Here is a 12,953-nt window from a genome sequence, read left to right on the forward strand (position 1 = left end):
AGTGACTAGCGGGTACATATATAGTGCCTGGGTCCACAGTTTACAGCCTAGCCACTTCTCTGAACACTGGGTACTGTTGCCTTTGTGGTTGTCTCTCTTGATTTGGAGAAGACCTTCGAACTGACAAACCTTGCTATGTTGATGACCTTAATAAGAAAGGGAAATAAAGGGCAAGCTCTTAGAAATGGAACTACTTCAAGAACATATCTATCAGGGACAGTTTCCAGTTATCATTCAGTGCAGTGAGACTGGGGCACTTTAGGGTGGAGTCTTGAGACCTCTGATGTATTCAGAACCTTAATGATGAGAATCCACAACTTTAAACTCTATATGTACATGTTAATTAATCAGTTTATTTAACTATTTATTTGTTTATATCTCTATGTATCTATACCTATCTATCTATTCTATCAAGCCTCCGACATATCTCCGAGGGGTGTAAGATATCTTATGCCTCCTACACAATAATCTTGCTATGATCTCCACCGGGAGGAATATCATGAAGAACGACCATATCTGTCTGGATCTCACATGTTTGAGGGTGCAAAGCAGAATTAAAGATCTTTGCAGCCAACCGGAGAGCCATGGCTTTGATACTGGGTGTCAAAGGTTCAAGGCTTCATGTACAGGGACAGGACCTCCAGTGGGTGCAGTTCCTAAGATAATTTCATCTCCATATGATTCATCCCATTATGATTTCTATTAAAGCTAATCTCAGGGACAGGCTTGAGCCACTCTGAAAAAGAGTATGCCAGGATCATTATGGGTACCCCCTGGTGGACAAAAGCTCTCAACCTCCTTTCCCCTGGGAATAATATAATGGTATTGTAACTTTGTTAAAGCTATCCACATGTCCCTAGACACAACTCAGGGGGAAAAAAATGTAGAGACACGATTTTGCAAGTCGTCCCAATCGGCTAGGGTGACTCTATACTTTTAACTCAAACAATCATTGGCCAAGAGCATGGCCTCTCACCACCCCGATCATGTCCTATTTCTGCCATGGGCTATGCTAAAGTCATAAACTTAATCAGAAAAAGTGCCATCACGGACCCACTATTATAAGGCCCATTTCAGATACATCAAGTTTATACCTTAGAGACCATTCATTTTTTCATAGGATTCATATGCACATATTAACTATCAGTTAGCCACTGTGGGTAGGAAAGCGCCTTTCACGGCGGAGCGGCCATGAAAGGCGCTTTGCCGGCATCCATGCCTATTGAAGCAACGGTTAACCGGGAAAGCATGATGCACCTACAGTAAACGACGGACAGCAATAAGTCAATGCATTTAAAGTAGGTAATCATAGCTTAAATAAGAAGATGCATACTAACACTCTCACCTTAAAGGTACCTACCATACTACTACTGGCCAATCCTAATGAATTATCCATAAAAAGATAATCCTAAACTAATATGAAGCGATCTATAAGCTGAAGGATGGTAAAGCAGCAAGCATTTGTGACATCCTTTCTGCACTGAAATCTGCCGGTGCACCCATGGTACACATATTACATTCTGCTTGCCACCTGGCAGACTGGTGCTGTCTTTCGGACTTATGGTTCACTTATACTGGCACTGAAAAGGCTATATAGAGTGGCTAGCTTATTTTCTGGGAATTCAGTGAATTTAGCAGTGAGGCGGTGTAGAGGTTTCCTGAATTAAGACCAAGAACCATTGGGAGTCTGCTTGCAGCAAGGACATCACATCACCCAAAACTTTACATCATTTAGCATTGTAGTTCTTGATGCACTGGTTTGCTGGCAAGACCCAAAGGATATTTGGAGATGCTGGTACCTCCCTTGGAGTCTCACCTTGAAGCCTTTTGCAACAAGTCCTTGTACTGGAATCTCTTGGTAATGTTTGCAGGAACACATGTCCAACCATGACTACCGCATGAGACCTGTCATTTGCGCATCCAAGACTGCCAACTTAGGCTATACAAAGACTTATCTCAGTTCACAGAGGATGATCCCACCTACTAAATGGTCTCCTTTAGATAAAAACTTAGGTGGCATTTCAAACAGCCAAGAAAAAAGTGGCTTAGGGCAAACTGACCAAATCTGTTTTGAAGAAATAAAGATGGGCCGTGGACCTAAAAGGCAGCTTACTAAGAGGGACCCTCGTGGTTAGAATTGGAGAATGAGTGTGGTCATTCACCCTCTTCGGCATTAGCCTCACTAACTGACTGACTGTTCAGCGTGTAGTTGTGCATGCTGCCAGGCATCTGATTTCCTACTTGGGATTACTGATGCCCTGTTTCCCTATAACCACTTACATGGAAGCTTGCTATTCAGCGTGACACCCATTGCTTATCTGTTCATATTTACCTTTACTGCAGCTGCCCTCTATTGGAACTCACCCCAAGATTTTTCCCTAGAAGAGACCTAGAGCAGAGGACCACCTTTGTGTTCCTGTCAGCTACAGCACCCACTTGTAGTGTCTGAGCTCATAGCCTTTCCTCCTGGCCTCCACCTAAATCCAAAACAGACCTCGTTGGAACAGCACCAAAAGATTTTATTCAAGGTTTGACTTTGGACAAAGTACGAACCAGGAAAGCTCTATGTTCCTGCAGTCAAAGGGTGCTCATTTTATTGTGTCCCTTGCCTCTGGCTAGACCACATTAGCCTCACCTTGGAAGAGCACCAAATGGCTTTCCACAGGCAATGCCTTGGAATGGGGATGACACCAGAGGGCTCCATGGCTGCCGTCAGGAACAGCTCCCCCTGCCACCCCCAGAGCAAGCACCGCCTCACACTTGCCAAGCAATCTTGCTACCACAGGCTCCCCTCCCCCAGCCTCGGCAGGCAGATTCCTATAGTCGAGGGAGCTCACTAATAGTGCAGGTACCCATTGCCTTCCCCCCTCTCTTTCCTCTCCCTAGAACACATCAACTCCTACCTGGTTTTCCACAGGAAAAAATACCGGAGGGCTCTTTGTTCCTGCCGTCAAGGGTGCCTGCCTTTGTGCCTTTACCCCTAACAAACAGATACATAGATAGTGTGTGTGTGTGTGGGGGGGGGGGGGTCATCACAAGAGAAAGTTAGCAGTAAAAGAAAGCATATGAATATAGGAATTAGAGAGAAAGTATTATTCTATATTTTATAATATAGCATCTACTTAGTATACAATATTTGCATTTAAATAATCAACAATATCTATTAAATAAGCCACTTCACCTTTAGTTACAAGCTGTAGAGCCATTTTGATTCACCAATTCTTTATAAATTTGCAATTTCATCAAAAAAAAAAAAAAAAAATTGCATATGCCTTTACATTTGTTTTCTTCTATTACTTTTTTTGCTTATTTTATTTCTCTTTTAAGTACATACAATGCAGCAAAATATTCTAGGATTGACTTATGTTTCTTTAATCCTTTGTATGCTATCTCTTAATTCCTCCATTAATAGCTACGAGGATTCATAATATCTTTCAAATTTCCATTTTCTTTTTTCTATAATGCGTATATTATTATTTATTAAACTTGTACATTATTTTTTTAATTTATTCAAGCTTAATACTCTTAAAATGGTGACAAATGAATTAATAAAAAGTCCTTAAAACATAAGAATTTTGTCCTGAAATAATTCGATAAGAGGATGTAATAATAATCAAAAATTTTCTTTTAATTTAACTACAATGGATTGCTGAATGAATTAATTTGTTAGAAATGAACAAATTATATTTAAAAGTTCTCAAATGTGTTAGTAGTAGTTTGATGTCTTTGAAAGATAAAAAAAGTGCTTGTGAAAGGTTAAATTTGTTGGTGCTGTAAATTTCTTGTAGTGAGTGTCTGATAATCAGTTTTATTTTGTTGACTACGTATGTGTGCATGTTTTGTTGAGTGTTACACATTAAAGTGTGTGTGTGTGTGTGTGGTGTGTGGTGTGGTGTGTGTGTGTGTGTGTGTGTGTGTGTGTGTGTGTGTGTCAGTGAGTGTGAGTGTGAGTGAGTGTGAGTGTGAGTGTGAGTGTGAGTGTGAGTGTGAGTGAGTGTGAGTGAGTGTGAGTGTGAGTGTGAGTGTGAGTGTGAGTGTGAGTATGACTGTGAGTGTGAGTGTGTGTGTATGTAAGAGTGAGACTGATATTGTGAGTGTGCAAGTAGGCCTATGTAAAAAAAAAGGGTAGATTAATTAAAACATTATGAAAGAGTTGAACACAAGGTGTCACTCGCAGTTTTCTTCATTAGGCACTGGTTTCTTGTCCTACATGTGAGTCAGTTTCTTCTTTCGGCAGCTTTGTTGGCAACTGCTCGGCATTTACTTGGATTCTCCTTTTCTTCCCTTGGTTGCGTGACCTTTTATCTTCTTGATTCCCATGAAATAAACTAGTTTTTGCTCTAGACTTTGGCCCCCAGTTCTTCTCTGGTTTCACTTGAAATCTAAGAAGCTCCTGCTTTCTGGACTGAGGATTGCTGTCAGGGTGTATTTCAAAGCTGATTTCTGTTACGGATTTCTTCTCCAGAAGCCTTCTCCCAGGCCTATCTGGAGCCATCTTTTCCTTGTTGGCAGGATTTGATTTCTCCCAGGCCCTAACTATGTCCCATATAACCTGTGCAGGAGCATCAGTCTTGATAGAATTTTTGCATGCATGTGACATAGAAACCTTGTATCCTGCATTCAAAATAGCTGATCTAAACTGTACCATTTTACACAGGTTAATACCAGCCACTGCAGCCAACTTATCTACAACATAATATAGAGGCACATTTGTCAATTCTTCTTCCATCATAGTCAAAGTACCATATATACGGCGGAATGTTGTAAATTCGTCCTCAACAAGGGACTCTTTCAATTTGTGAATGAAATCTTTGTCATGTATAGGTGCATTCCAGATGGGGCCTGCAACTGAGTGTCTGTGGCCACAATGATCACAAGACTGACTGACTGCAGGACCAGGTGACAACTGGTACTTCACACTTTTCCCATTAACTACAACACGTCCCAAAGGTTGCAGTGTAGTTGTCTCACATCCTACACACTGGTAAAGCCAAGAAACCTGAAATAGTAAAAATGTTTATTATATCACATCTATTTTTAATCCAATTAATCATTCATATTCTGATAAGAAAATGACTAATTTCCATAAAATGTGCAAGTTTCTGAATGGATATTTTAATGCCCATCTACTCCTAGGTACCACAGATCAAGTATAGCAATCCCCTTTCAGCCAAGTAACAACAGACAAAAATTTTGATAAAGTTTGGTGAGGACAGGTGTACTTCAGTGTGGGCCAATCTGTGCCTGTGTGATGATCTGGTTCATTTTTGGCTGCTCAAGGCCTCATCCCAGCTATCAGGACATTGGAGATTTGTCATGATGAGGCATCATCTGTGATTATTCCCTATGATGTGACAGCACAGCACCAAGTTAACATTAATAAACATGCAGTAAGACTGCATACTTTGTAAGAATATATTATAAAGGTAATATAATTTGTTTGGCACATTGTATTGTAAAGCAGAAATATATATGCCATAGAGGTAATTATCCATTCCCCGTATTTACTAACTTTGCCCTTCACTTTACACATACTCTTTACCCAAACATGATGAAATAGACCTTCAAAATTAATGCAGAATGTAAATGTTAACTATCTATTTCTAATATAGCCAAATCAATATTTGTATACATGTAAGCTTACCTGGTTGCAGATCTGTTTATTTTCATAGCAATTAATTCCATTTCATGAATACATTCACTATATTAAAGCTTATCACATATAAGATTATGCTCGCTCCATTGTGTGTTGTAAAATGCCCCTTTTGACAAAATCTTAACCCTTATATTATTACACAGCTGCTACTAAGATCTCTAGCTCACTTGCCATGACTCCTTATATAATAATAGATTATCATTTTTGCCTCGGTACCTGCTTTGTTTTCACCTGCTCCAAGGAAAATTGGACACAGTTACAATAATCAGCAGATTAGGGAATTCTATCCACTACAGATGATGTTGAAAGGCACCTACTAGCACTGATTACATTATAATACTAATGAATACTGATACATGCATAAATGAATAGTTCACCAAGAATTAATGCTAGCAACAATAATAATGATAATTATAATAATAATGATACTACTACTACTAATACAACTACTACTAATCATAATGATAATAAAACAAAAGAATGCAACCATAATTATACTAAATACAGCCCGATCATAAATTGCAGTGATGATAATCAGAACAATAATAAAAAAATGATGACTACAATGATGTACTTACCTTTGAAAAACTTTCCTTGCACTTATATTGACTTGTAAATACTTGAACAACAACTCTTACATAGAAGTCTGCACTCATAGATAACAACGGCACAATATGTCTGCCATAACGGTTGGCATGGGACTCAATGCACTGCAACACAATTCTTAAGGCCTGGAAAATATAATAAGGTATTTAAACTTCCCCTTTGGTTTCTGAGCTTTTACATAAACTTCGCAAGTAAATCTACATAAACTATTTGCATTTCTTAACCTTGTAAGATTTATAGTTATGTATCCACTGAATGACATCAAGTAAAATCAGCTATCTAGAGAAAGAATAATAAATTTAGAAATGAAGCATATCAGTATATAAATTCAATACAGAATACAATCTGCAACCTTGTCTTGGCACATCAACTCACTATCTCATGACAGGCTTTGCTTTTGATGGACAAAGCTCCATATTTGGTGTAGCACGTTTCTGGCGAATTACCACACAGCACAGCCATGTCAGTACAGGTAACCAGAAGAATACCTCCATCCGCCACACTCTTCACAGCACTGTCTAAAAAGGCGTGTGGCGAGCCATATGGGTCAAGGTCAATGGCGTGAAATCTCTTTCCTTGCTCGTAACTCTTGTACATCGCCATACTGCACAGTTCAAGGAGAAAACCAAATTTCTTATTAGTGTATAAAAGCAGTCCTTAAATTACTAGATCAGGGGATGCTTGATTTAAACAGTTCAGAGTTAAAATCCCTTAGTCTATCTCATGATTATTACTGAAAACCTCATTCCCAGAATCATAAGAAAGAATTTAATCCTTATCAATTGGATTATATTTAAAAATTCTTGCTGATGTATCCTACACTAGGAATTCTGATTTATGTAACATTTTCTCTAAACTGTTAGTGCATTTCTAAGAGTCATATAGTTACACATAAATCTAATACTATATACTCTTGGGCAGTACCTTTTTTTTTCTTACAAACTGCATTGACTATTAAAATAAGAAATTAAAATCTACAAGCAATCTGCATCTATTAAGCAAAATAATAATAATAACAATTTGAGTTTTAGAAGCACATGAAAAATAGACAGGCATGTTACTTCTTGAGTTCCAGAGATGGAACAATATTTTGACCAAATTCTAGCTATTCACTCTTGGAACTATATTCTTTACAAATCTACTTTTCTAAACATCAAAATACTTCTTAGCTCCTTAATTATATAAACTCTTACAGTAATGGTAATATTATATATAGGCAAGAGAAAAGGTTCATCATAAAAATTATCATATACTACACATAGCATATCAATAACAAGAATGCAGTTCAATACTTACGAGGCATCACTGTAACTAGATGTAACAATGTCTTCCACCTTGTTGTGTGTGATGTTACGTTCCATGCACTCCACTGCCTGCTTTGAGAAGTCATTAGCCACAATCTCCATCACACCTCCAACTTCGTGCGCATAGCGTATCGACCGAAGACCGGAAGCCGCAAGAGCCTCCAAGATCCTTATGCCTTCTGGGTCTTTTTTCCCCGGTTCCAGTATTGTAAATTTTTTCTCTGCTGGAGGGACCTCTGCTTTTGTTTCCTTGTCTGAATCTTGTGTTACTTCTGTCTCATTTTTAGCTTCCTCTTCATCCTTTGCGAGTTTTAACAACCTTGCTTTCTCCTTTAATTCTGCTTTCTTCCTTTTCTGATTTTCTTTCTCTTTATGTTCTGCAGCAAATACTCTCAACACTGCAACACTATACGCAAGTTATTATTAGTTAATTTCTGACCTTAAATCAAAGTACGTTTGAACTTTTGCACGAATTTTTTACAGCCATGATCTGGGGAAATCCTAAAGCATGAAACTAAGAAGACATAGGTCATGTAAAGATTCAGATTTTAACCTATTGCCGACAGGGATGGAATGTACGTACATGCCATGCCCATTGAGTTTAGTTTATTATTTTAACATACAGATAGCTCTACACATTCTTAGTCACCAAAGAGTCAATTACTTGTCCTACCTATCTCAACTCTTACCCTTTTTTCTTGATTTTCAGAAATATTCTATATTCTTTATTGCTTTTACTACTGATAGTAATATTACAGTAAATATGATGTCAGTGATAATAATAACAGCATCAATATTGATAGCATTAGTGAAAAAAAAAAATTCACGAAAACTCAAGACAAAGGAAATCAGATGCATTTAGGTAGACTGACTATCTGACTTCTTGGTGGCTGAGCAATTGCAGACCCATCAATGTTTAGACACTGCAGAACAAAACTACAGTGGGCACTGCATGCTTCTGGTGGCAATGGGTTAAATGAGCAATTAATCATGTTGAAAAACAATAATTCCTCTAAACTATCAGTGACTGTTTCTTATTACCAGTTTACCTTAAGTCTCTGTTAAATTCTTGCACAGGGTTGTAAAAAACATCATGGGAGCTTGGAAAAAGTACTTCTGCCTTTCCTTCCTGGACATGTGTAAAAGGACGTTTATCTATCACAAACCCCACCTCCTCACTTCCTCCGTTGCTGCCACCCTCTGTGTCTTCACTTCCTTTTTCACTTGAAGCCATCCTCACACTGACTGTTACCCTCCTGTATTGTAAGAATTTATTTCTGAAAAAGAAATATTCTAAAATTACATACCTCAGGGAAGGAAGGAGGGAGGGAGGGAGGGAGAGAGGTAGAGGGAGAGAGGGAGAGAGGGAGAGAGGGAGAGAGGGAGAGAGGGAGAGAGAGAGAGAGAGAGAGAGAGAGAGAGAGAGAGAGAGAGAGAGAGAGAGAGAGAGAGAAACAGGGGGCTTCCATAGATGATATCATTGCTACTCTCACCTAGCAAAATCAATCAATTTAAGCTATTTCCAAGCTACACAAGCTTTCTAATTATTTGTTTAGGTTACAAGAACATGTTTTAATGTCTCTCTCTGGAATACTTACAACAATGAACCAAAGGTCCTCAATCTTACAGCTTTCAACATTAACTTCTTGATATCACTGGTTTTACTCTAGTTATTCTGAAATAATAATGGATATTGGTCTTTCAGTCCACCTTTAAATAATTTTTTTCTTCATTAAACTAACTTGCCCAAAGTCTAAGCATATATATATATATATATATACATATATACATATATATATAATATATATATATATATACAGATATATATATATATACAGATATATATATACAGATATATATATACAGATATATATATACAGATATATATATATATATATATATATATATATATATATATATATTATATATATGATATATATATATATATTATAGTATATATATATATATATATATAAATATATATTATCATATGATATATATATATAGTATATATATATATGTAATATATATTATATATATATAATTAATATATTATTAATATATTATATATAATATATATTATTATATATATATATATTATATATATATATATATATATAATATTATAATATATAATAATATTTTATATATATATATATATATATATATATATATATATATATATATATATTATATATATATATATATGATATATATTATTATGCATAGATACTTTTTAATTACAACTGCTTGACATAGTACTATCTGAATCCACTTTGTTTATTTGCTTTTTTGAGAAATTGCCCTGCCTACCTATGAACATTTTCACCTATTATATGATAGGGCAATTATGCCAAATTAGTCATTTTGCACAAACTAATACGGTAAATTTCCAGCTATGACAATCCATATCTTATGATCATTTCTGTTGCATTCACCAGCTGACAATCCTGATGTGATTTGATAAGTCCTGATAGCAGGGGAGGGCATGAAGCAGATCAGGGAAATTATGGGGTAAAGCAGGCTGAAATAAGAAGAATAGCGATCAGAAATGTCTATAAAAAAAAAGAGAAAAAAAAAAAAAGAGAGAAAAAAAAAAAAAAAAAAAAAGGCTAATGAACCTCTTTGGATGTCCCTCCTATCTTTGAAAGGCTATGGACTGATGCACCAATCTTTGAAAAATTTGAAGGTAATCATACCCATCGCTCAGTAAAAATCTATGGGATTTCACATAATCCAGATCCCCTGTGGTAATTGTACAATATGTCCTAACCAATAAACCAACTTAATTTTAACCCTGTGGGATTTATACACTATGATCTATGTATTCCCTACCCAGGGGACACTCTCTTAATGTCTCTCTCTGGAATAATGGCACATGGCCTGTCACATCTCCTAGTGGCAAAACACACACGTGCACAATGTTCTTGTACAGAATAGCATAAATGATTACCAAAACACATAAAGAAGTACAATAAAACTAATAGAATGCATTACAAAATAATTACAAAATAATCATTCTCACAAGCACATAGTAATACATGAACTACTTGATAGATTGCAGTAATGAGTTACACGTCACTTTTGTTTTGGTCCTCATAAGGTAAACATGATGAGGACTTAGAAAATGAAGAGTTGACCTTCTCTCTTCTCTATCCTGTATCTCCTTTACCTTCGATTTGTGCAATTTTTTCCATAGATGAAAATTGTCTCAGTTTTCAGCAAGGCAACCACTCCATACATTTTTTAATTTTTTTTTTTTTTAGGACAGTAGATATCAAATGCAATCCATCAATATCATACTCCTTAGTAGCAGTGATAGACAGCTTTTTTCTGTTGTATTATCCCATCATTGACTGGACCTCTGAGAAATGAGGATATTCATGTGCACTTTATGAAATGTGTCTGTGAATTAATCAATTTATCAACTACACAGACAGCTTAGTTTTTTCATTTTGATGTACAGTAATGAAAGCTGACCTATTGTATCTTAGCAATTCTGACTCACTGGTGAATCATTTATATAAATTGTGTATATGTCACAGCACAACCAGGAGAAATGCTTTCAGTAACCTTTCAGTAATGTACTGAAGTGTGCCAATGACGTAGATATAAACTTAAATCCATTAATCTTTAGCAAATCAACCAACCAAAGATAAGGATTACCCACTAATTATAAAAATGTGCCATCTTCACACATTAAAATCCTAAAAAAGGTTAATTTTCCCTAAAAATATATATAAACAGCTATCTAGCAACGTGTATATTTGCTGAGCATTCCACTTCCACGTAGAGAAAAGGATTAGACGAATACCACAGTAATATACAAATATTCCTGAAACAATGTAGCACTGTATTTTGTAAATCTTCCTTCTTCTGCTTCTTCTTATTAGGCTTTACCCTATTCAACACTTTATATCCCCCGAAACGGTTTATTTTTTTTGTTTCCCTTTCATTATCATTTCTATATGTTAGCACTATTTTCAAAACCTACTTTTTTCTTCTTATATAGAACTTCAAACCGAAGCACTGCCAGTACCTCCTAGCTCCTCTTCCTCTGATATCCTCCGCAACTTGTATTTACTCCATGACGTAAAATCTCCGCAGAAATAACGGGAAAATGTCTCCGAACGCCCCGGCAGCCGCCCGCCTCACGATCTCAGCCGCATGTGGTTTGTTTACCTCCGCTGACAACATGCGTAAGACTATAAGCTCCTGAATCCGCCCGTCGTTCGCGTAAGGGGCATGCGGATTCATTGCCTCTGAATTCTGGTTTAAACTCTTTAAGAGGATTTCTCTGTGTAGGTATTTTCACCTTTGGGATTTTATTATTTTGGAAGGTATTACTCTTCTGGAGCGTTCTGATTAAGTGAAGTTGAGGTGCGAGGGTTTTATATATCAAAAACTAGCGTTAAAAGTGTGAATGTGATAGCATTTAGGATCGAGTCTTATATCCACTTGTTCGATTATAGAGTATTGAAATATATATAGCGGTTTAGGATTCTAAAAAGCCGATTCTGTTTTCTTGTTTTCTGCAATGTTATTGTTTCAAGACTGATTCCCTATAGTCCTAGCATAAATGATAGCCTCCTCCTTGTCTCTTTCAACAACATAATAAGGAATATTTATACACACTTCTTGGCGATCAGAATATCATTATAGCTTTAAGCATGTAAGTATAGTGTCTCTTTTTGCCAACTGGTTAATTTTTCTGTATAGCTTTATATGGGCTAATTCTTTGGCCTTACAGATTTAGAGATGGAACTTTATGACATAGACATAAGTGATTGTAGTCAGTAAAATAGAGGAATTTCATCTAGAAAACAGCCTGGCTCTTACTGCAGAGAAGGTATTTTATTCCTTTAACTGGCATATGCATTATTCATGTTATGCCAGATGATAGAGTTTGTCCTTTGCTGGAGTGCCAGTGACCAGAAGGCTGTGGCAAGTGGTTGTTGCAGTACCATTATGTTTTAGGCCTTCTGTTGCAAGTTCCAGTAGACTTGGATTGGCCACAACTGATATAGCTATCAGAAAAAATGCCCTTGGAGTGTCTTAGAGATATATCTGAAAATAAATGATTATCTGATAAATTGTATACTCTGAGTATTAATTAAACATTAGGTGTCAGATAAAAAACTTAGTTTATTATTGTCCCAAATGCTTCCGTGTATATATTGTATAAATCACATCCATGAAAAGATTCTGCAAATATATAACTATGTTTTTAATTTTGTCAACAGGTATCAAGAGTCAACTGGAGTAGAGGATGCAGAGTATCATATTATGTATGACCATTATGATCACATGAAGCTCCCTCAAGATGCTACAGCAACACTGAAGCTAGCAACTGAAACTCTGTCCAGCACAGATTCACTTACCACTGT

General features: G+C 36.5%; 1 protein-coding gene across 4 annotated transcripts; it reads right to left on the reverse strand.

Moving 5' to 3' along the window:
* Positions 1-3,861: 3,861 nt before the first annotated feature.
* On the reverse strand, positions 3,862-11,758 carry LOC119596821 (probable tRNA (guanine(26)-N(2))-dimethyltransferase). 4 transcript variants are annotated; one of them, XM_037946155.1, is made up of 7 exons: positions 11,606-11,758; positions 9,165-9,241; positions 8,616-8,843; positions 7,559-7,972; positions 6,638-6,866; positions 6,235-6,387; positions 4,004-4,999 (listed from the first exon to the last, which is right to left on the reverse strand). In XM_037946155.1, exons 2-7 carry the CDS (start codon positions 9,203-9,205, stop codon positions 4,187-4,189), a joined length of 1,878 nt encoding a protein of 625 aa, XP_037802083.1. In that variant the 5' UTR covers positions 9,206-9,241; positions 11,606-11,758; the 3' UTR covers positions 4,004-4,186. The 4 variants fall into 4 exon arrangements, with proteins under 4 accessions (XP_037802098.1, XP_037802083.1, XP_037802090.1 ...); XM_037946162.1 differs by having other exon boundaries at positions 11,561-11,750; XM_037946170.1 differs by lacking the exon at positions 9,165-9,241 and having other exon boundaries at positions 3,862-4,999; positions 11,606-11,756.
* Positions 11,759-12,953: the final 1,195 nt, after the last annotated feature.

This window comes from Penaeus monodon, chromosome 3, assembly GCF_015228065.2.
Source record: "Penaeus monodon isolate SGIC_2016 chromosome 3, NSTDA_Pmon_1, whole genome shotgun sequence".
In the NCBI taxonomy this organism is placed as follows: Eukaryota; Metazoa; Arthropoda; class Malacostraca; order Decapoda; family Penaeidae; genus Penaeus; species Penaeus monodon.